Raw genomic sequence first — 22,599 nt, forward strand, 5'->3', positions numbered from 1 at the left:
AAGTGTTTCCAAACTTAAGGGGGCTTGTTCCTCATCTTGTAAACTCAGTACAATTCTTGAGGTGCAGCATGAAGGTCGGAGGCTGAAGATCAAGTATAGTCATAATTTAAAGAACTGTCGAAGGGAAAGGCATGTTGCAAAGAGTGTGACATCACTGGGATTGGTGAAGTATAAATTTGGTAGCACCGACATGGTTAAATAACCTTCTCCCCAGTGTGAATGAACACAAGACTCCACAGTGGATGAATCATTTATTCATTTTGTAACAATAACATTTTAACTAATGAATCACACTAGGCATGCTCCCAGCTACCTGTCTGTGGTGTACAGCCATGTGCCCTCATAGTACATGTCAAAGAATGTAAATATGCCCTGTTTCCCTTTTGATTTGTGAAACATGTAGGATTATATAACTAAATATTCATTCTGTGGCTAAAAATAAAAATTGGCGCATAAAAGCTTATTTTTATCTTGCTTAATGAGGGCATCTCTGCTTTTGTTTGATCTTTCCTGAGGCCTTTCTATTTGAGGAGCAGGGCATGGGGCAAAGAGCAGGTATTAGGGAGGCACACTTCATTCCAGATCATCCTGTGAAATGTCCATCAGCAAGCAGACACACTTCAAAAATTATTTGTTCACAGTTGGCTAAAGGTGGCTCTACATCATTAAACTTAAAACATTTCAGACAGGAGAGTTCTTTTCATAATAAACTAACCAATACGTTTCAAGTCTGAGTCCAGGTTGAGGTTTTACATTTAATTGTCAGTGGTAGACATTCTCCTTTTGGCTGGATATTTTACAAAAACAAAGGGTGACATTTGAGAACTGGCAAAAGATCTGATTTGTGTGTGCGCATGCTTTTTTTTTTTTAAGCACAGTGCAAAGGTTTGGTTTGTATTGTAGCGTAGCTTGGCTCCATGCCCAATGATAGAGCAGAACGCTGAAGAATAGTCACTCTTTTAAGTCTGTATCCTGATTTTACTTGTTACTGAGTTGTAACTGGGTTTTAAACTGTAAACTTTTGTTCACTAAAAATAGCAAAGTGTATTTAAACATAGAAAAACAATCGGTTAAATTAAACAAATGCTGCAAGATATGTAGGCACTCAGATAGGTTATACTTTTTCACTTGTTCGTTTTCCAGAAGACTTTAGTCTTGGCTAATGGGAAAAAAAAAAGTGACACAGTGCTCTATTAAATCACCCACCCATATTTCTCTGGTATGTCATATCTGGATTCATATTCATATGCAAAAGGAATTTTGTCTATGACGTATCATGCAAATTTAGCATGATGTATGAATAATAAATATTTTCACTCCTAAAATGCATAATTGGCTGCTCCCAGAATAAAAAAAGGCAACTTTTATATAACAGCAACAATATCTCCTGTTGCAGAGGTGATCTCTGTGTGTGTAACTATAATATTGCTTTATTCAGAAGACAAATAACCTTATAATTGAGGCCACCTTGAAGATTTGTTTTAAGCTTACAAGGGCGAATCTAGAATGTCATGGAGGTCTAGCTTTATGGAATTTACAGATGAAGCATAAGAGAAGAAATGATTCAGTGAAATGAGCCGAGGTCTCAAAAATAATCTCTTCATTAAGAAGGCAGAAGAAAAAACCCTCTATTAAACTCATGAAAGACTGTAGTAATTCTTGGCTGCTTTGTAATTGTAAGGATGCAGTGAATACCTCAGCAAGTTCAGAAGCCTAGCTGGCAGGGAATCAAATGAATTATTACTGACTAAGTTTCTATCAATAAATACCTCAACTCTGAGTTCTTATGATTGGGTGTCATTTGACTGATTGGCACTGATTTTAACAAATTTTGTGTGTATAATTGTTACCTTTTTTAGCTCTGCTATAATATTCTTACAGCAACGATGGCTTACAGAATCATGGACATTAGAAATGGGAATTTGTCATCCAATTCAGAGATTCCAAAACTTTCTTTTTGCTTTTTCCCCCTTTCGGAGAGTCGCATTCCATGCACGCTCCCCTCTGCCCTTTGGCAATGCAGGGAAGAGTAGGAGGCAGGGCTGATGAGTGCATGTGAAGATGCGATGGGTGCCTGGGAAGATACAGGGGACAGACTGTGTGGGAGGCAGGGGGTGGGTTGTTGCCGGGTGCCTGCAGGAGGTAGAGGCAGGGGTGCCTCTGATGCACTCACCCCTCCCACAGTCACACTTCTGTCAGGAGCAAGTACCAGGTGCCCATCTGACCCCTGCCTCTTACTTGCTGCTGAGCACAGGAAGATGATCTGCTGCTGTTGGGGAGGCTCTACTTCCTCCTTGCTGCAGCTTTGTAGCGACCCCTCCTGCTCCCATCAAATCCAGTACCTCTGCAGTGTGTATGCACAGGCACCTGAAGGATGCCCAGCTGCCTACATGCTGTCTGCCTGACCTGAACTTGAGCAAAGCCCAGTTCCCAAGCTGCAAGTGATGGCAGCAGCCTCCTAACTCTGTCACCAGACGGGGCCTGCAGTGACCTGCATGATGTGACTGACTTGGAAGCACCTCTGCTCCATCCTGTTCACTGCTCCCCTGATAACCTCATCCTGCCTCCCTCAGGGAGGTGCACCCCAGTGTTTTAAAACCAACCAACTAGTCCGTTCCTCTCGTCCAAAGCAGAATCACATGAGAGATTAAAAAGACTGGGACTGTGCAGCTTAGAAAAGAGACAACTAAGGGGGGGTATATGATAAGTGTACAGAATCATGAATGGTGTGGAGAAAGTGAATAGAGAAGTGTTATTTAACCCTTCACATAACACACAAACCAGGTGTCATCCAAGAAAATTAATAGACGGCAGGTTTAAAACAAACATGAGGAAATGCTTCACACAGTGCATAGTGAACCTGTGGAACTCATTACCAGGGGATGTTGTGAAGGCCAAAAATATAACTAAGCTAAAAAAAGAATTAGATATGTTCATGGAGAATAGATCCATCAATGGCTATTAGCCAAGATGGTCAGGAATGCAACCCAATGCTCTGGTTGACCCTAAACATCTGACTGCCAGAAGATGGGAATTGACGACAGGATGAATCACTCAATAATTGCCCTGTTTTGTTCATTCCCTCTGAAGCATCTGGTGTCAGCCTCTCTTGGAATACAGGATACTGGGCAAGATGGACCACTGGTCTGACCCAGTGTGGCCATTCTTATGTTTAGTGCATATTTCTTAATGTTTTTATCCCATCTTAAATGACCTGCATAGGGTTTTCGCCAAGTCCTTAGCCTTAGAGACCTTGTGGTTAGCTGAAGTTGCAGTGCAAACAAACTTGCAAAACAAAGATGTTTTCAAAGGGTTTGAGAAGTTGTATAGATGAATTTTTAGTGCATTGGGAAGGCTCTTGGGCTTGGGTATTGCATTTGATAGCATGTAGATGGACTGCTGATGTCTGTGGAGCTACGCACAGGTGCAGTAGTCCACCCATGTGTAGTTAATTGCAGGAGTGGGACCTTTTGTTGGAAATTGTGAGCCCCACCACCGGGTACATACATACTTTACTGCTCTGATATTGAAGAGGTGTGGGATTTTAAAAAAAAAAGCTCCAATGAAATATAGCTATGTAGCAAAAACAGTTTTCATTGCTTTTGTCACTGGCTGATAACTTCTAACATGTTATAGGTAAGAGGTTTTTTTTAGTATTTTTCACTTGGTTTGTAGTAGTCATTTGGCTTCCTGTTTTGGCTTGGTTGTCTGTGCTGTAGAACCTACAGCACTTGAATATTAATGGCATCACAGCTCAAGTTTGAAGACATTGGCAGATGCAAGTAGGGAAACTTTCACACAGTCCTATCTACGCTGTCTGGTTGTAGCCAGTGTTATTGCTCTTCTATTCTTTGAGTAACAACAACAACAACAACAAAAATTGCATAAGAAAATAAAACTTACAAAACATTTCACTATAAAGGTGGTGGTGGAATACGTTATGTCCCTTGAGTGCTCTGGAAAGAACAGGTGCTATCACTGTAGGTTACAACTTTGCTCTAACTTCAGGCTTTCACTTCCTGTGCCTGTTGGAAGAACATCCGTCAGTCTGGATCCAGACACTGCTGTCTGATCAGAATTAGGAATTGCAGGCATTCAGTGTCTTTAGAAAGCTTCGCTTGCTCGAGTTGCTTCCCAATTGTGACAGCAGAGAAACAGGGAGAGGAGAAGGGATTTGTTTTTTGGTTTTTTTCTCTTTGATACAGACTCTGCTGTGCAGTCTGTCTTGCACTATCCTAGTAGAATTGTGAAAAAGCTGGCTGTGCTGTTTCCATTCTTGGACAGTATATAGTTAACAGTGTCTTCTGATGAATTAACACACTAGCGGCTTTACAGATAAAATCAATATACTGTCATGAGCATTTAACATTTTCCACAACTAATTTAACAACTAAGTAGTATGGCCTGAAATTGAGGTTTGCTAAAAAGTAAAAATTATAACACTTTAAATGTTTTAACAGCTTCTGTCTGGATGTAAACATTCTCCTGTTGGGTTTGCAATCTAGAGATTGAAGCCTTGGTGCTAGTGAATATGAATCGTAAAGAGAAATTGGTCTCCTCTTAATGGATCCCCATTGACTTCAGTGGGTTCTGAATGGGTCTGCCTGTGTGTAACAGTTTTCAGGATCATGGCCTTGGATAAGGAAATTTTGTTTTAAAAATAATTTTTAACTTGTTAGTGCCTCTTTGACTCCTTGAAATAGCGCGTGCGCTCTCTCTCTCTCTCACACACACACTCTCACACACACACAGACTTTAATCATTCTGATCTAGTTATTTGCAGAACATACAACTTGCTGTTTTCTGAAGTAAAAAGAAACTACATCCAGAATTCTAGCATGTAAACTAGCCAAGGTAGAAGCTGAATGCTTGGTTTTTTTGACAATCCTGAAAAATTCTTGCATTTGATTAGGTGACTATAGATGCTCAAAGTCAGAATTAAATTATTTAAAAATAAAGGGATTTGCACTCTTTCTCTTCAGTAAAAAAAAGACAAATCAAGGATCCATATTTAACCCCCGTGATCATTAGATTATAATTGGAAATTGAACTGCATTGACCTAGAATTGCTGATTACATTGATGGAAGAGTCTTACACATTTTCCTTTTGATGACCCTTGCAAATTAGCAGTTATTTCTTCACCTCTACACCCAGTCAGGAATTGAAAGGAATATTTGTTTTCATCTTAATGTCAGAATTCTACCATTAGAGGTGTGTGTGTCTGTCTTTTTGGGCTGGTGGGTGTGGTGGGTGGGTATGTTCAAAAGAAACCACAAAACCAGCAATTTCAGTTATAGATAATATGCTTGCTTGTCTTGATTTACAGTGTTTGAAATTTCTCTCAACTGTTCTTGCTAAATTCGTTAGACTAAATTTTTTCCTCCCCTTAACTGTTCTGTATCGAACATCCCATTTGCACTCACTACTACAATTATTTTTATTACCATAGTGAGTAGGAACATTAGTCATGGACCAGGACTCCATTGTACTAGACTCTGTGCAAACACAACAGAAAACAGTCACTGCCCCAAGAAACGTAAGTCTAAGACTAGAGGCTGATAGACAGATGGGGGAATACAAAGAAACAGCCTGCATAATAGGCAGTGGTCTCAGCACACCAGCAGCCTAACTGTTGTCAAGTATTTTGTAAGCATCATGAGGAAGAGTTTTTTAAGGAGGGATTTGAAAGAGAATAACGAGATTGCTTCTTTTATGTGTGCAGGGAGTTTCTTCCAAACATTCAGGGCAGATACTTCAAGACATGTAATGAACGATGTAATAGTCCTCACACCTTCTATGGGCCATCTTAATTATCACTTCAAAAAGTTTTTTTCCTCCTGCTAACGATAGCTCATCTCAATTGATTAGACTCTGCCTGTTGGTATGCATACTTCCACCTTTTCATGTTCTCTGTATGTATAAATATCTCCTGTCTGTGTGTTCCATTCTATGCATCCGAAGAAGTGAGCTTTAGCTCACGAAAGCTCATGCTAAAATAAATTTGTTAGTCTTTAAGGTGCCACAAGTACTCCTGTTCTTTTTGCGGATACAGACTAACACGGCTGCTACTCTGAAACCTGTAATAGTCACTGTAACTCACCCTTCGCTGTTTCCAGCATAATACAAGATGCCACTTCCTGGCTGTCCTCTGTCTTCAAGCAGCTGTACACTTATTTGTGAGTTGTCCCTGTGGGCCTAAAATGTTTGCTGCTTTTTTTAAAAATCGTGTTAATTGATTGTGAGACATTTTATGAGTTTACAAAGCAATGATAGCTTTGAAAATTGGACTCCCTTTTGCAGTTTGTGTTTCGTGGTGTTGTGCTGAAGGCGAACTCTAGTCACTGTCCTCTTTAGTGCAGTAAGTGTGCTTGCCCATATTGTCTTGCTGTACAGTAAGCCGTGCCCAGCAGGCGGGGAAAAAAATCTAGTTTGAATGTGGACTTTGTCTTTTGTAGTGTTTAATAGGGTTTCACCATATTATTTGTTTCACTTCATATATAATCTGGTATCCTTGAACATAAGGGATCCCAAGTTGCTGTGGACCAGAAAAATTAAAAAAGAAAAAGCAAACAAATAATACTCTATACACTTCATCAGGCAGTCATGTCATTCAAGGCCAAAAACCATCTAAGGAGTTTAATGACAAATGTTAACCAGTTCTCCCAACTATTATGCTGGGTGAGTGACTAACTTGCCTAAGGACGTGCTGGATATTTAGCCTAATAAGGTGTAAAATACCTTGAGGCTAAAAGTATTAGCCAGGATGGTCAGGGATGCAACCCTGTGCTCTGGGTGTCCCTAGCCCAGGGGTAGGCAACCTATGGCATGGGTGCCAAAGGCGGCACATGAGCTGATTTTCAGTGACACTCACACTGCCCAGGTCCTGGCCACCAGTCCAGGGGGCTCTGCATTTTAATTTAATTTTAAATGAAGCTTCTTAAACATTCTGAAACCTTATTTACTTTACATACAACTATAGTTTAGTTATATATTATAGACTTATAGAAAGAGACCTTCTAAAAAGGTTAAAATGTATTATTGGCACGCAAAATCTTAAATTAGAGTGAATAAATGAAGACTCGGCACACCACTACTGAAAGGTTGTTGACCCCTGCCCTAGCCTCTGACTGCCTCTGAAGCACCTGACATTGGCCACTGTTGGAACACAGGATACTTGACATATTGATCTGACCCAGTATGGGTGCTCTTATGTAGTAGGATGGTACCCTTTCATTAGTATTGTGCTTCTGGTTTGTAATGGGTCTCTATGTGGGTATATGTTGGTCTGCCTGCAAGTATCTGATTGCAGGATACTTGCAGAGTTTGTACAAATGGGAGTACTGGTTTTAAATTTTTCTTCTTAGGAGGGGATATATGGGTAGAAATTTTCTTTTTTTTCATGGTTGTGCGACTACTTTTGTCATCACAATTAAAAAGAAAAACAGATTTACAAATCAGATAGAAATTCTAGATCACTTGTGGGTAGGGTGATATTAGTAAATAAGAGACTCTGTGACTGAAGGGGGCGTAGTTGTCTTAAATAACCCTGGGCGAGGGTCTGTGCTGTTGTTTGGGTGTAATTTGTAAAAAGCCTAAAACAGCTGAGAACTTAAAATTTGAATGGTAACAGACTGCAAAACCTGGTGGTAATCTAAAAAAAAAGAGCTGTTGGCCATGCTTTTAGCTGTTACCATTGGTTCACACTGATTCAACAGACATTCTAAGCTTCAGAGAGAAAGAGACAATGACAATCCTGGAATCTTATTAAATAGATTAATCAGAGTGATTACCTTGTTCTTAAGATTTCTAGAGTTAAAAATGCAAAGTGAATTTCAAAAGTCTGAACAAGAGGGCTATTCTTCTATAGTTAAAAATGATTTTATGTTCAGAAGTCTGTAGCTAGATCAAGCATCAAGAATCCTAGAGCACCTTACAAGATAACACTTGTAACATAGACTAAGGTGAGAATAAGCTTGCATTCTGTGAATAAGAAGTTTCATCACACAAAATTTATGCTGCAGAACGTCTGTTAGTCTATAAGGTGCCACAGGATTCTTTGTTGCTTTTATGTTCAGAGTTAAACTATTGTATAGTTTTGGGAAGCTTCTAAACATAGGCAGAAAAAACAATGTACTTTAATTTTTTGATGGCTTGAATAGATTTTGCTTTATGTAGTGATTGGTTGGCTTATGAAGTTTTTTGCCAAAGGCTATGCTGTCAAGTCCAAATCCATATATGTGAATCTCTTATACACTATTCACGTATCTTTCCTTTTAAGATTCTATTTGCTTTGCTTATCTTCATGGGAGTAGTGGACAGTGAGAAGTCTTGTTTACTTTGGGAGAAAGTCTCAAATTCCTTGTGGAAACAAACTGGCCAATCTTGAGGTTATTAAATTTTGTGTCTAATTTAGGGCTGGAGAAAGGTGCCAGACTGACAGCCTTGGAGACTGTGACATCCACAGGTCAGTCAGAACCTGGGCATTTGCTTTCTTCTGCCCTGCTGGTGTGCCTTACTCTTGATCTACAGGGTCCATCTTTAGAATGAGAGGGGAGTTTGGTCTCAACTACCCAGGTGGTCCATGGCCCCTGCTCAGATGACTAACAAGGGTAACGATTATGGTGTGGTGGCTTTTCATTGATATGGATGCGCAAGGAGGGATCTGGACTGGGACCACCACCACATTTCATATAGGAGACCCCATATTAGCTATTGAATAGTAAGTTTGGGTGCCAGCCCAAAAACTTCCAGGCAACTGTAAATACTTCTGGGATGTTGTTTCTGTCTCACAGATGGTCATTTAGGAGGGGCAGTTCCTGAGCTCTTTTAAATGTGCCTTATTTGGAGACTGCTTGCATGGAGCAGCACTCCAATCTCATTTCAGCTGAGACAGATTTGTACTAGCAAACTGCCTGAAGACTCTTCTTTAGTGTAACTTTATGTATTTAAGAGAATTCCTGGTAGCCCTTTAATCAGAGAAGTTTAATATCACTAATGTTTTATTTTAAATTATAAATTAGATTAAATCTTTAATTCACTGTATATTTAACTTGAAAGTATGGGCTGCTTCTGGAATGGCTAAGTTTGAATTTGTATATAAAATTTAGTATGGAAACTGCAAACTGGCAATTTTCTTGAACTATTACTTCCTGTGTTCATGAGATTCACAAGAGATTATCTCTGTTCTCATCAAAAGGACACTCCACCCTTATTATGACATCAGACTTGTGGGAGCCAAGCATTCTGAATGTGTATAAAAAGATGTTTTAAAAAGGGTGATCATGAAATTTGTCATCTTACTGCAGCCGAGTTCTGTGTACACGCTTGTAACTTGCTGAGAATTTTTTTTGGAAGAGTTTAGAACAGCCAGTGTTAAGTTTGCATAAATGCTGTTATATTCCTAGTGGTTAGCACTTCCTTTGGCTTCCATCTCCATATTCTGATACTACTTAAATTTGTGCAGAAAACCCCCATGTAAAAATAACACACTCTTCACTTTCAGAGATCTTTCTCTTTTCCCACTACTCCTCCCTCCCCTACATTCTGAATCCCACTGTCCAAACTCTTATATTTTTAGAAAGCTTTAGCCCAATTTAAATGGGACTCTTGGAGGTAAGTGAAGAGAATGTGACTCTAGTTTTTGCGTGCAAGTCATAAAGCAGATATAAGGGAAAATTGCAGCACTGCTGGCTGTTAGGACAAGCCAGTAATTGTGTTAAATCTGGTGGTGCTGGATTCTGATCCAGATTCTGATCTAGGTTATACTTTTGTAAATCCAGAGTAACTCCACTAACTTCAGCAACATTGTTCTAGCTTCCTGCTGATGTAACTTGAGTTAGGAATCTAGTTGTTTGGAATGTGCAGGCAGTTAAGGTATCAAATTGTTAAATGACAAATTGCTGTTTCATTGTAAAGGTGGTGCTGTCAGCACATAGGATGTTCTTGGCTGTATCACTTTTTGTAGCTTTTTGGAAATGTTTTTAAATATAGCTCCTTTCACAAATATAAAATAGCAAATTGGTAGCATGAAATTTTCATTTGGGCAGCATTTAGTTTACAGTATACAACTGCTTAATGCAAAACCATTGTTTTTAATGATCAATTTAGAAATTTCATCTTTTAATTTAAAATACATCTTCCTAATCTAATTAGAGAAAAGTGCTATTGGGAGGGAAAATTAAAGATCCAATCAGGACATGTCATTTGGCAAAATGTAATTCTCCCAAACAAGAATGCCAAGGCCTCTCCCCTTTCAAATGTAATAAGCAAAAGCGTTTCTTACCATGAAGAGTATTCCAAAGAAGTAGCCAGAATATGCAGCATTATAGTCAGTCTTGTGCCCTAACTGACATCAGCCAGCATTCAGACACAGTATAGGTATGGGAAACGTACAGTGTAAGTTGACTCTGTTATCTTGGACCAAGAAAGTAAAATATCTTGATGAAGTCCCAAGAGTTCAAAATAGAAAACTGCCATTAATTTAATCTCAGTAGACCAAACTAGAGTTACCATGGAAACTATGAAAGGATTTGAGAATAAACTCACTCTGTTTAAAGCAACCTTTTATTTTCAAGAATTCTGATCAGAGTATTTCAAAGAGTCCAACCTCTTTTGTTTCTGGGATTGCATCTTTAATTTACATTTTGTGCATATAGTTGAAAAGTTCATACCCTGATGGTGTTATTTTGATTAGAAAAAGGAGGAAGAATTTGCTCTGGTGGCATCCAGTATCTATTCCGATCTAACTTGCTTCATATCATGAAGGCTAAGTAATCCCTTTTAAGATGAGTCACAGGTTTAGAGCACTAACAAATCAAAACAGTGAAATTTTGCATTGCTTTTTGTCTGGTTTATACACACACAGAAGACTTGAACTCCATTTTCTTGATTTCAGGCAAATATTTGGAGCATAAAAATGCTCCTCAAACTTTTAAGATATCAGTCAGCTGACAGCATCATCTGATCATACAGAGTAACTTCAGGAAGTGGCCAGATGAGGGTATCTTTCCTTGTTCTTCTTCCTTCTTTTCTTCGAGTGACTGTCATTATGTATTCCACTCTTGGTGTATATATGCCCCATGTGCCACCAAATGCCTTTATTCCCCCCTTTAGCGGGCATAAAAGGGTTGAATAGGGCCAGCTGCCTCTCAGTTCCTTCTCACCATCTTTGGCTGAGAGATAGTTAGTGGTGTCTAAACTCTAGCTATTTTTTCCTCATTTTTTTCTACTGTAAGTGTTATATGTAGTTTTAGAATTAGTGTTGAATTTCATTAGGGAAACTTTTTATATTGCTTTAGTTACCCAATACTGGGTCTTCAGTCCTTATGGCTGTTCAGAAATCTCCTGATTTCAAATCTCTCATGTGACACAACCAGTTCCCTTCTAAGTGCTTTTTGTGTAGGTGAGGGACACATCATGAACAACTGCGCTATTTGTTTATTTCAAAATTGAATTTGAAGCTGTTCCTGCTAGTTAAATATGAGACCAGCATTGGGTCTGGGTATGCTGGATCCCCCAGCTTTGGAACTGTCTTCTTCAAAAAGTGCACCAGCAACTACCATGCCATGGGTGTGTCTGCCTCTTCTATTCCTTTGGCAAGGGTTGTGGCTTCAAAATCTTCATCAAAAAAGGGTAGGAGACACCATCATTCCTGTAGGGAACGCAAGATCATCTTTTCATGGGGCCTCAAAGAAAGGACAGAAATCCTCTCACCCAGTCTCTAATGGTAGTTCAGGGCATAAATGTAGTTCCTTTGACACCTTAAAGCATGTCTGTGTTCTTTGGTACTGTACAAAGAGCAGCCCCTTGTGGTTAATCATACTATGTTGGCATTATTGCCCTTAGGGGTCTTGGTACCAGCTTCAAGTCTGTGTCAGCACTCGCATTGTTGGTACCAATAACTTCAATAACCCCTGTTCCAGTACTGAAGCCCTCTGGGTTGGTGTTGATGGTAATGATCATATTGGCACTGAGCTTTATGGCCTGGGGGGGATTTAATAGTGTCAAATTTTCCAGAGTCCCAGTTACGTGAGAGCCCCTTTATCAGTACTGGTATGTGCTTCTATGTTGGTTAGGCTTTCAGGGAAAGACCGCCCATGAACTCCTGTTAGATAGGTTTCCCTGTGCAAGGGGAATGAGGAAAAGGAATATTCCTCTCAAATCAGAGTAAGGTGTGTTCACCTTCTGATTCCCCAGCCCACTTCACATCTGATAAAGATTCTGTATCTCAGGATAGCAGAGCACACAAGAGGAGGCACTCACCCTGGTGCCCCCCTCCCTTCTCTGACCCACTACACTGTTTGCTTATAGTGCACACTCTTGCCCCTGTTGGGCTCCCAGGACCTTCAATAGCTCAGAAGACATGTCTATATGGAGACCAGAGCAAGTAGAACCCATCAGAACTCTCACAGAACAGCAGCCTTATGGTGCACAGGAGACTCAGTAGGAGTTCCACACTTCTGAGGAGGAACAACTTCATCAGAATGATCTTCCTCCAGCTGCAGTACTGTCATTTTCACCTGATGAGTCTAACTCCATCCACTTCAGCAGCTCCAGACTACAGATCACTTCAGGACTTCTTAAAAGTTTAGCTGAAACACTCAAGATTCCAGTGGAGGCTGTGAGTGAAAAATCTCAAACGTCTCTTTAAATTACCTACATCTCTGCCAGAAAGACTGGTGATGCCAGTTAAAGATGGTCTTTAGGGATCGGCTCAGCTAAACTCTGTCCACAATGCGTCCTATCAAGAGTGTGCATAGTGTCATCCTTCTTTGAACTAAATAGTTCTGACCCTTCAAAAGGTGGATTGTTAGTAGCATTTTAAACCTCACATGGGATACTGGAAGATTGTAACCAGGACGCACACCTCATTGTTATTGCAATTGTCATTGAATGTGTGCAGTATCCAGAGTCTACTGCCACTGGTAGTGAGGTTTTAGCTGCTAATTGTTGTTAAAGATTTTAATTATTCTCTGGACTCTTGTGGTACTTCATCAAGGAAGTCCATGACCCTTTGCCAGCAAAGCTTTTGGAGAGGAGTGTTTTGATAATTAGAAATTCTCATTTGAAGACAGTCCGAGGATAGCTTTTCCTTCCAAATATGTCAATTCACTTAAGTCTCTTCCTTTGGGGTAGATTTGGAGCTTTATTTTGTACACTCCTGAACCAGTGTGACCACAAAAGAAGCCATTTGTAAAAAATTGCTCCTCAACTGAAGAGGAAACAATAGGCCTCAATCACAGTCAACGCATCATATCTTTATTCCTGCTCTTGTCAGAGACCAGCTGAGCCTCCAAGAAAGAAGCAACACTTCCACAAGATGTGTCCTTGAGCTTTTTCTTTGGGTGCTACTTTGCACCCACTACTGATCCAACAGGCAACACATTTGACAGTCTTGTCAAGAGCTTCTTCTGAACCAGACCCTCTGATTTATTTTTGGGAAACCTGGAACAATATTACAGCAGGACAATGGGTCCTTGAGGTTATTCAGACTGGATATTCCATTCGGTTCCAGACCATTCCTACCTCCTGCTCAGCTTCCCTGTCTCTTTTCGGGGACCCCTCTCAAAAGAATTCTGCAACCAGGACTTGAATCTCTTGTCTCTCAGAACCATAGAGGAAATTCCTCTTCAGTTCAGGGAAAAGGGCATTTATTCTCCATTTTTCCTGATAGCTTGAAAGAAGGGAGGTTAGAGAGTAATTCTGGATCTGAGAAGAATCAAACTCATTTGACTATTCATATTCAGAGTGTTGCCCCTAACCTCAGTAATCTCTTCCCTAGATCCACAAGACTGCTTTACATCTATCACGTTTCCAGATTTAAAGTTTATTAGAGAATATTTAAAAATAAATGATACAAAGTGTTTGAAGCATCAGTTATTGTGTCATTGGGGGTAACATACAGGTTGTAGGGGGATGTTAGTGTTTTGGTATTGGACGGCATATACATATACACAGTCTGTCATGTCCCCAATGCGGGGTATACGGTGGGTGAGTTCAAGGTACAGCCAGCAAGCAGTGAGGGTACATCACTCATACAAACAGATTATGGATAGTCGTGGGCATGAATAAATGAGCGGACTGGGTAATGATGATAGGATGACCCTCACAGGGCAGAGTTCAGTTTGGTTGGTTCAGGGCTCAGGGGATAAAGTCCAACAGGGGAAGTTTACAGGTCTCTTCCCCCTTGTGGGTGCGCGAAGTCACGCCGGCTCACTCTTGGTATTGACGGTGGCCGGTGACGTGCTCTGTGTAAATGTCTCTGGACCACCGAATAGCGTCCGAGACCATTAGGCATCTCATGAGCCGCGCGTAGCGACGGCCCACCCCACAGGTCCACAGCACGCGTTCATTAAGGGGGTCCCAGGCGCCCAAGGCCCCAACGATCAGAGCGTCGGTGTAGACCTCGTAGCCCTTTGCTCGCAGGGTGTCAGCCAGGGGAGCGTACTTTTTCAATCCAACCTGCCCCTAAAAAATATTTGCAGTGGGAACACAATTCCAATGCACAGTTCTCCCATTTGCCTAGCAGCTGCAAAATGCAAAATTTGCAAAATGCCTTGTGGTCATGGTGGCATTTCTCAAAAAGCAGAACGTTTCCATTAATACTTATCTTGGCAGCAAGCTGATTCCAGGTACCCCTCCTCAGCTAGCCTCAAGCAGCATTTATTATATTCAGATACCTGCCAAACTGGTGCTCAGGATAAATGGGGAGAAATATCTTTTGATGCCATCAAAGAAGATACATTCTTGCTGTGGTGGTATCTACTTACCACAGTTCAGGTTCAAAGTCATGACAGAAATTATAAATCAGTTACAGTGCATCTCTCAAATGTCCCTAAGATCGTGTCTAAAGAATTCTAGGCACATGGCACTTTCTTCGCTCCCCATGCCAGACTTCAACTTCATTGTATTCAGGGCTGGTTGAAGTTTCTACTCACTCCAGAGAAGTATCGTATAGACATGCCTTTGAGGGTTCATCAGCATTTACTTTCTTCTTCTTCTTCTCTGATTCATATATGCAAAGGTGTTCCATTGTTGCCTTCTCTTTCCACATTAACACTGATGATGGATGCTTCCGATCTGGGTTGGGGAACACACTTAAATCATCAGTTGTAGGCTCTCTGGTCAAGAGACAGATCTTGACATCTCAGTGTAGTTAGTGTAGCAATGTGTAGCTTTCTACCGCTAATCCAAGGCAAATGGATACTGGTGATGACAGACAATACCACTGCAGTATTTTGTATAAACTGGCAAAGAGGATCCAGATAATCCTCTGTCAGGAAGGAATCCAGCTATGGAATTGGTGCATCAAACACTGGATATTGCTCAGGACTGAACTCCCTTGCAGATTGGCTGAACCAGCAGTTTTCTTCTGTCCATGAATGGTCAGAACAAAACTCAGTTACCCAACAGCTCTTATTCAACAGATCTTCCAGAAGCGGAGTCACTCAACCATAGACTATTTTTGCCTTAGATGAACACACAATGCAACACCATTTGCTTGAGAGGGTGCCGAAGTCAAGGATCTCTACTGGATGCTTTTCTAATGGTTTGGGGATCTGATGTGAACCCCAACCCATGCATTCCTTTAATACCGTATACACTGAGAAAGCTCAGGCAGAATGCTGTAACGTTATATTAGTAGTGCCAGTTTAGCCCAGACAGTTCTGGTTTCCAAACCTCCTGAGACTTATTGTAGGGACTCCAAAAATGTTGTGTCTGTCTCAGGCTTGATCGCCCAAGATGACAGGAAGACCTTTCATCCAGACCCAGTGTCTCTGCACTGTACATCTTGAATGCTTGCTGCCTAGCTGAAGTGGAGAAGTGTTGTTCCAGGGATGTCCTGAACATCTTGAAAAATAGTAGGAAGGACTCCACAAGACACAAATGTCAAAAGGAAAAGATTTACCATTTGGACAGAATGACATCATACCTCACTCTTCCTAACAGACATTCTGTTAATTTTGGATGACCTGCTCTTGTTAAAATCATCTGGACTTTGTTAGTTCTACAAAAATTCAACCTGTGGTTATATCTGCCTATAATCCTCAGATTCAAAACCGCACAGGTAGAGCCATGCAATGTGAACCCAACAGGGTTTGGGTTGGTTTGGAAAACAATCCAGCCCCCTCAGGCTCAGGTCAAGTGGGTGAGGATCTGGGTCAGGCTTAAAAATTAGACCCGAGTAGACTTCTATGCACAGTGTTTACACATCTGTGTCTAGATCTCTGAAGGGATTAGAACATGTACTCCCTCTGATTAGAGAATCCTCTCCTTTGTAGGATCTTAATGTGTGATATTAGTTGATGTTATGGGTCCTCCATTTGAACAATTATTTGTGTTCATTACATCATCTTTCCATGAAAACATCATTTTTGGTGGCTGTTACTTCTGCTTGTTGTGTCAGAGAAATTCAAGTTTTAGTGCATGGTGAGCCTGCCATTATCTTTCATAGGGATAAGGTGTCTCTCTAGGTAGGAACCTTGGATGGGATCTAAAATAATACCTAATTTTCATGTTAATTAGACTATTCATGCACTTGTTTTCTTTCTGAAACCTCATGCCAGTGATTCTGAAAGAAAATTACTCTTTAGATTTTTTTAAGAGCTTTCTTTGCATGTAGATAGAATTAAGCCATGCAGAGTCTCTTCTAGATTATTCAAAGTCTATGCCCATGCTGTGCTCTCAGACTGTGTTATCAAATAGGTAAGCTTGATCCCCCTGACCAGTCAAAAGGTCACCCTGCTTGAGTTCATGCTGCATCTGTGGTTTCCTTTAGAAATGTCCCCATCGCTGAAATTTGTAGAGCTGTCACCTGGGGTTCCATTCACACGTTCAAAAAATACTGTGCTATTGGGATGTTTGCTTTTGGCAGAGTGGTCCTTCAATCATTATTTGGTTAAGACTCTGATTATCCATCTCCTAGCACAGAGTTACTGTATGAGTCCCAAGAGTGGAATACATGTAGACAGTTGCTTGAAGGAAAGACCATTATTTAGCTTACAATAACTGGTCTATTTTGAGATGTTTTTATGTGTATTCCATGACCTGTTGGCCTTCCTTGCTATTTCGGAGTTCATTATCATTTGAATTCTGGTTGGCTATGGAGCTGAGGCAGTTGGCCCCACTCCATCCTTTTATGCCTTCATGAGCGGGGAGCATGAGAGCAGCCAGGGCATGGGCCAACTGGCACTGCTGGCCAAAAGGTTCTAGTCTCTGGTGCATGGGATATGTGTGAACCCAAGATTGGACTATGTATAGACAACACATCTCAAACACCTTTATTGTAAGGTGAGTAACAGTCTCTTTTGTACTGCAGGTCCTATTGGGAATGAGAATGGGTCTTTTAAAACACGTATGTTCTTGGTAGAAGGGTGTTAGGTGAGGCATTGAGACTGCTTTGCACTATTACAGTGAAGTATGTTGAGTGTTGACTTAACTGTGGGATAACCAGCAGCAGCTGTTGTAGGGCAGAACTTTTAAAATGGAAGAGGCTGAAGAGAATAATAAAAATACAAGATGTAAATTTATATAGCAGTGAAAACCAGTAAATAGTAGCAATAATGAGCAATTAAAATTTAGTAATTTTTCTGCATGGAGTTCTCTGAAGGTAGTATTGGTAAAATCTAGGCTGCTATGGCTAACTTAAGCGCTGCGCGCGCGCGCGGCGGCAGCGCAAGCGAAGCGCGCTTGTAGTCAGCGCCCAGCGCAGGGGAGAAAGCCTCCCCTGTGTCTCCTCTCCACTGGGAATGTGGGGACAGCGGACTGGGGGCGCGCAGCGCGCGGGGCGGGGGGGCCTGACACTGGGGGGCTTAGAGGCCAGCATTTGCAGCGCTGCAGAGGGTGTGTTTTCACACCCTGCTGCAGCGCTGCAAATTTGTAAGTGTAGCCAAGCCCAAAGATGCATCAACGCCTTCTAACAAGCTCATTTTAAGACTGTTCTAGTATCAAAGGGGATAATCCAAGAATAATGGAAGAAATCACTTTCACTCTAAATACAGCAAATTCATTCTCAACTCTTCCATCCTCTGTAGATTGAGTTGCATTCTTAAGGAATGGGAAGCGCAGACCACTTGCTTCACAGTTGCTAAACAGCTAGCATAGTTTTTGTGCCTTTTTGACAATAAAATTTCTATGATTGAGCTTAGATCTGCGAATTGTCAGATACATTGTCAGATTAATCCAGTGCCTCAAACAAAACAGTTCAGAGACCTGGGTTAACTGGGTCTGTGGAAAATTGCTGGCTCTCGTAGAGTGCTCACCATTAAGGAACAAGTAGATTTGTTTTCTAATATTTGGATTTTATCATATCAGTGTGCACGTTTGTCTATTGAGAGTGAATTTACTGTTTTGTGAAATTGAGCGACCTGAGAACACTGTCTAGAGCCAGACAGTGCATATTCAAAACTGTTCAGGAGGCCTGGTCACATTATTACTGTTTTATCTGAGTAATCCTTGATAGTAACATTTTTCAACTTTTTAGGAGGAAACAAATTCCTTGGCATGACATAAATGTCTTTGTTCAACCCCATAGTCTTTGTTATAGCCTTAAAGGCGGGACCATAGGTCCCATTTTATCATTTCAAAAGAAAGGAAAACAAACAAACATGTGAACACTGAGCTTTGGGGATGCTAGATTTTTAGTGGCATTTCCAAACCTCATTCTCTGAAATCCTGGGATTCTAAGGGTTTGGCTACACTTGCAGGTGTGCAGCGCTGGGAGTTAAAGCTGTCTTCGTACAGCTGTGTAGGGAAAGCGCTGGAGTGTGGCCACACTGACAGCTACCAGCGCTGCAGTGTGGCCACATTTGCGGTGTTGGGAGTGGTGCATTATGGGCAGCTATCCCAGCGTTCAAGTGGCTGCAACGTGCTTTTCAAAAGAAGGGGGAGGGGTGGAGTGTGACCGGGAGTGTGGGGGAGAGAGAGAGAGTGGATTTTTGGAGCCAACACTGTGTCAGCTCCCTGCCTTGCAAATTCCGACCACTTCCCCCACACTCTTAAATGCAAATAGCCTTCAGACCAGATAAGCAGCTGCTCTGACTTACTCGCCCCCCCCCCACCCCCCCACGGCCATGCTGTTTCTCTCCTCAAGCAAACACTAGCTGTGGACATTCATCCCCCCTGCCTGCCTCATTCACAGCAAACAGTAGCTGTGTTTGTTTTTTAGATAAGCAGCTCTGGGAGCCCCGAGTTCACAACAAAACAAAGAGAGGCATCATAACAAAACAAAGAGAGTTCTTTAGTTAAAAGCATTATGGGAAAATTCCGGAGGTCAGTTACAGCGTAGTAAGATTAATCACTGTTTACACTGGCACTCCAGCGCTGCAGCACCAGTGCTGCAGTCGTTTTCCCAGGCAGACGTGGAGTACAGCCAGCGCTGTAGCCAGGGAGATACAGCACTGTATGTGCCTTGCAAGTGTGGACGGTGAGTGAGTTGCAGCGCTATAAAGCCACCATCAGCGCTGCAACTTTCCAGTGTAGCCAAGCCCTAAGAGAATGGCTTAAGGATCCGTTTGTGAGTGAAAATGAGAGATCTGTTGATGTACACGCCACAGTGCTTCTAGTCCATGGATCAAACATTCTTTAAACAAATTATCATTGCCAGTCTAGGAATGCCTTCTTGCTTTTCGGAAACTAAAACATCAAAGCTGTTGCATTTAAATGATCCCAGCCCGCACTTGGTCAGTCTGTCATAGGGACATGGTGGCACTGTGACATCAGATCTGAGTTTGCTATGCAAAAGTAGTACAGAGGTCGAGGAGAAATGACTGTAAACAGAGTTAGTAACTTGGTAAATTTGATTTGGATGCAAGATTTTCTGATCTTGAAAAGAGAGCCAGTCATTTAAAACTTTGTTAAAAGGCAGGTTCTGTTAATCAAAAGTGGTTAAGGACAGACAGTTCTCTGAAAAGAGAAGGAATAACTGTGAAAATAAGATTACTTAATTCCATGTACAAAGCTTCCTTTTTTCCTTTATCTCTTCACAAAAACTGTCGTTGGTTAGATGAACATGTAGAAGAACATGCTAAAATGTTTTTCAGCTAGTGTGTTGTCATTTAACATTTGAAAATAAGATGTTTCCTGCATTCTTTAAAACTGTGTTATTTGTGTTACATTGTTTACTCTCATACAAGTCTGTTATAGTGAGGAATTCCTCTTATGTCCAGAATGTAAAATTTCAATCTAAGAGCTATCTGCTGCTTGAGTAAACAGCCTTTTCCAGTGTTAAGAAACCGTGCCCTGACAACAAGAGGATTTCCTACACAGCATAAGATTACAATTTAGACTGACTAATTCTGTTCAAATACAAATGCCGGAAACTTTGCAAGTTTGGTTAAACAAATATATATATTTTAAATGAGAGTGATTTTGTTACATATATATCTGAGCTCTTTGAACTCGTATCTAATTTTGGCATTAGCATGGTCAAACATCAGATTAATGCAAGTTTTTTAAATTCTCGCTCTTTAGTGTAGTAGGTGAGATAAATACCTTATGGTTTCACATAATTTATTGATATAAACTTGCATGTGATCACTGTGATTACAAAGCTGACTTTCTATCATTTGTCAAACAGAATTGGGAAGCTGTCATCTTCAATCTTACTCTTCATAGTTAAACTTATTTGTGATCTGGTGTCAATTTTCCTTTCACACTGTTTGGGATGGAAGCTGTTCTTGGTGATGTCAGAAATTAAGCACAATAGAATGAAATGAATGTTGTTTTTTAAGTACCTCTCCTAGTTGCAATCATCCTTTTTTTCTTATTTCTTCTTTAGTTACAATTACAGAAAACACAGTATTTGCAATTGGGACAGAGTCGTGGCCAGTACTATGGAGGGTCACTGCCGAATGTGAATCAGATTGGGAACAGTGCCATGGACCTGCCTTTCCAGGTGAGCGTCAGCTGCTGTTTATACATTTTAAATCAGTGCTGTGACTTTCTTCAACTGGAGACTGTACAGTAAAGCCTGATAACAGGCCCAGAGCACAGAATCATAACCTCTGCAGATCAGCATAACTGTATTAAGATTTGTCAGTCCTAAAGAATGTAATTTTAAAGTATAAAAAGCACATAGTGCTCTATGGAAAAATATGCATGTTACCAAGAAGTTGGTTTATATAGTTCTGCTGCGTTCTGGTTGTGAACATCTTTCACAATTGGTGCCACATATAAGTGCACGCTGCCAAACGGTAACTCTGCTTTATTAATGGTTATAGTGCCCATGTGCATCTGCATGGTACTGTTCATAGGCAGGGCCCTTCGTTTTCAGTTTTTATTTTGTTTAAAATTTTCTGGGAATTTACTGGTGTTTATTACAAAAATTTTAAAAAAAAAAGTTCAAAAAATTAACTTCACAGTTTCCTGGGTAAATATTGGGGGGTAGGAGGAAAGGAAAAGAGCAACAAATAAAGAAAAGTAAGCATATTGAAAGTATAAGCAGTTTAATGCTGTGGTTTATTTCATGGACTACATACGCACGCATGCACATGCATATATGTATCTGCCATGACAATGCCTTACTTGAAAGACAGCCTTGCCTCTATACATAAACTAAAGTGCATCTACTTAATATATTCGATTTTCGTAACATAATGAGTATTTTTACATACTTGAGTGGTCCATAATTTGGTCAAAATTGGTAAAAACCATGTAATAGCTTTTGTAAAAGATTTCTGTTTAAAAAAAAAAAAGGGCCTTGTTCATAATGTGACCAGTATTGGACTTTGTAATGGGACCCATCCCCAAAGGAGTGACAGTGATTTAAAAAGATTTAAAAAGTGATTTAAAAATATTTCTGTTTAAAAAAAAAAAGGGCCTTGTTCATAATGTGACCAGTATTGGACTTTGTAATGGGACCCATCCCCAAAGGAGTGACAGTGTTTAAGATTACAGAACGAATATTTTGTGGAATTGGGTGCATATTCTTGGCAACTTTTTTTTGAGGGGGTAAAATCCTTTAGTCAAATGTCCTGTGACTAAACAGCCACTTCTGAGTTGGCTCCATTCTTCAATATGGCTAATACTGAGGTTTTGTTATACTCTGGATAATTTTTTAAATGACTCCTTTATCTAGATTATTTTTCTCATGATGTCTGAAACTGGTGGCTTGTTCCATTTCATTATGTGTGATTTATATACTAAATCTACTTAGCTTGCTCCTGTATTAAAAGATATTGTCAGGACAATCCTAGTTATGCATTTTTTTGCCCATGTTACTGATTAATATCTCATATTACTAAAACTGAAAACTTTTAAAATCTCATTTAATTTTCTCTGTTTAGGTTGCTTGTGTTCTGTGTATTTAAAAGTTTTACGTAATGCCAATTGCTACAGTTTCTAAGTGCTCTGCTCCTGGCTTCCCTAGACTAGGGTGGTAATGTCCCAACTCAAAGGAACAAAAATTCTTCCGTCCTCCCCAGAATGAATCCTCTGCCCACTTTTCACTGCTCGAGCTCTGTAGAATTCCTTCTCAGTATATCACAAGGCTGCCTCCCAGGGTCTTCTCCATGCAGGCCTGGCTAAGTTCCCTCTAAGCTGCTCAGCTGCTTATTAATCCCTACGCAGGGGCTCAGAGCTGCGGCAGGGCACTCCTCCCC

At 40.6% G+C, this 22,599-nt stretch overlaps 1 protein-coding gene across 8 annotated transcripts in view; it reads left to right on the top strand.

Annotated features, from left to right (window-relative positions):
* CRTC1 (CREB regulated transcription coactivator 1) overlaps positions 1-22,599 on the top strand; it is a 73,912-nt gene that overhangs the window by 10,966 nt on the left and 40,347 nt on the right. For 4 of the 8 annotated variants that reach the window (XM_039515363.1, XM_039515362.1, XM_039515364.1 and 1 more), the window contains exon 2: positions 20,778-20,894. In XM_039515363.1, the coding sequence (XP_039371297.1) occupies positions 20,778-20,894 (117 nt within the window). Of the gene's footprint in view, positions 1-9,296; positions 9,614-19,753; positions 19,862-20,777; positions 20,895-22,599 lie in introns of those variants that run through there. The other 4 variants (XM_039515367.1, XM_039515365.1, XM_039515368.1 and 1 more) reach the window with 4 other exon arrangements.

The sequence above is a fragment of the Mauremys reevesii genome, linkage group 26 (genome assembly GCF_016161935.1).
Source record: "Mauremys reevesii isolate NIE-2019 linkage group 26, ASM1616193v1, whole genome shotgun sequence".
Lineage (NCBI taxonomy): Eukaryota > Metazoa > Chordata > Testudines > Geoemydidae > Mauremys > Mauremys reevesii.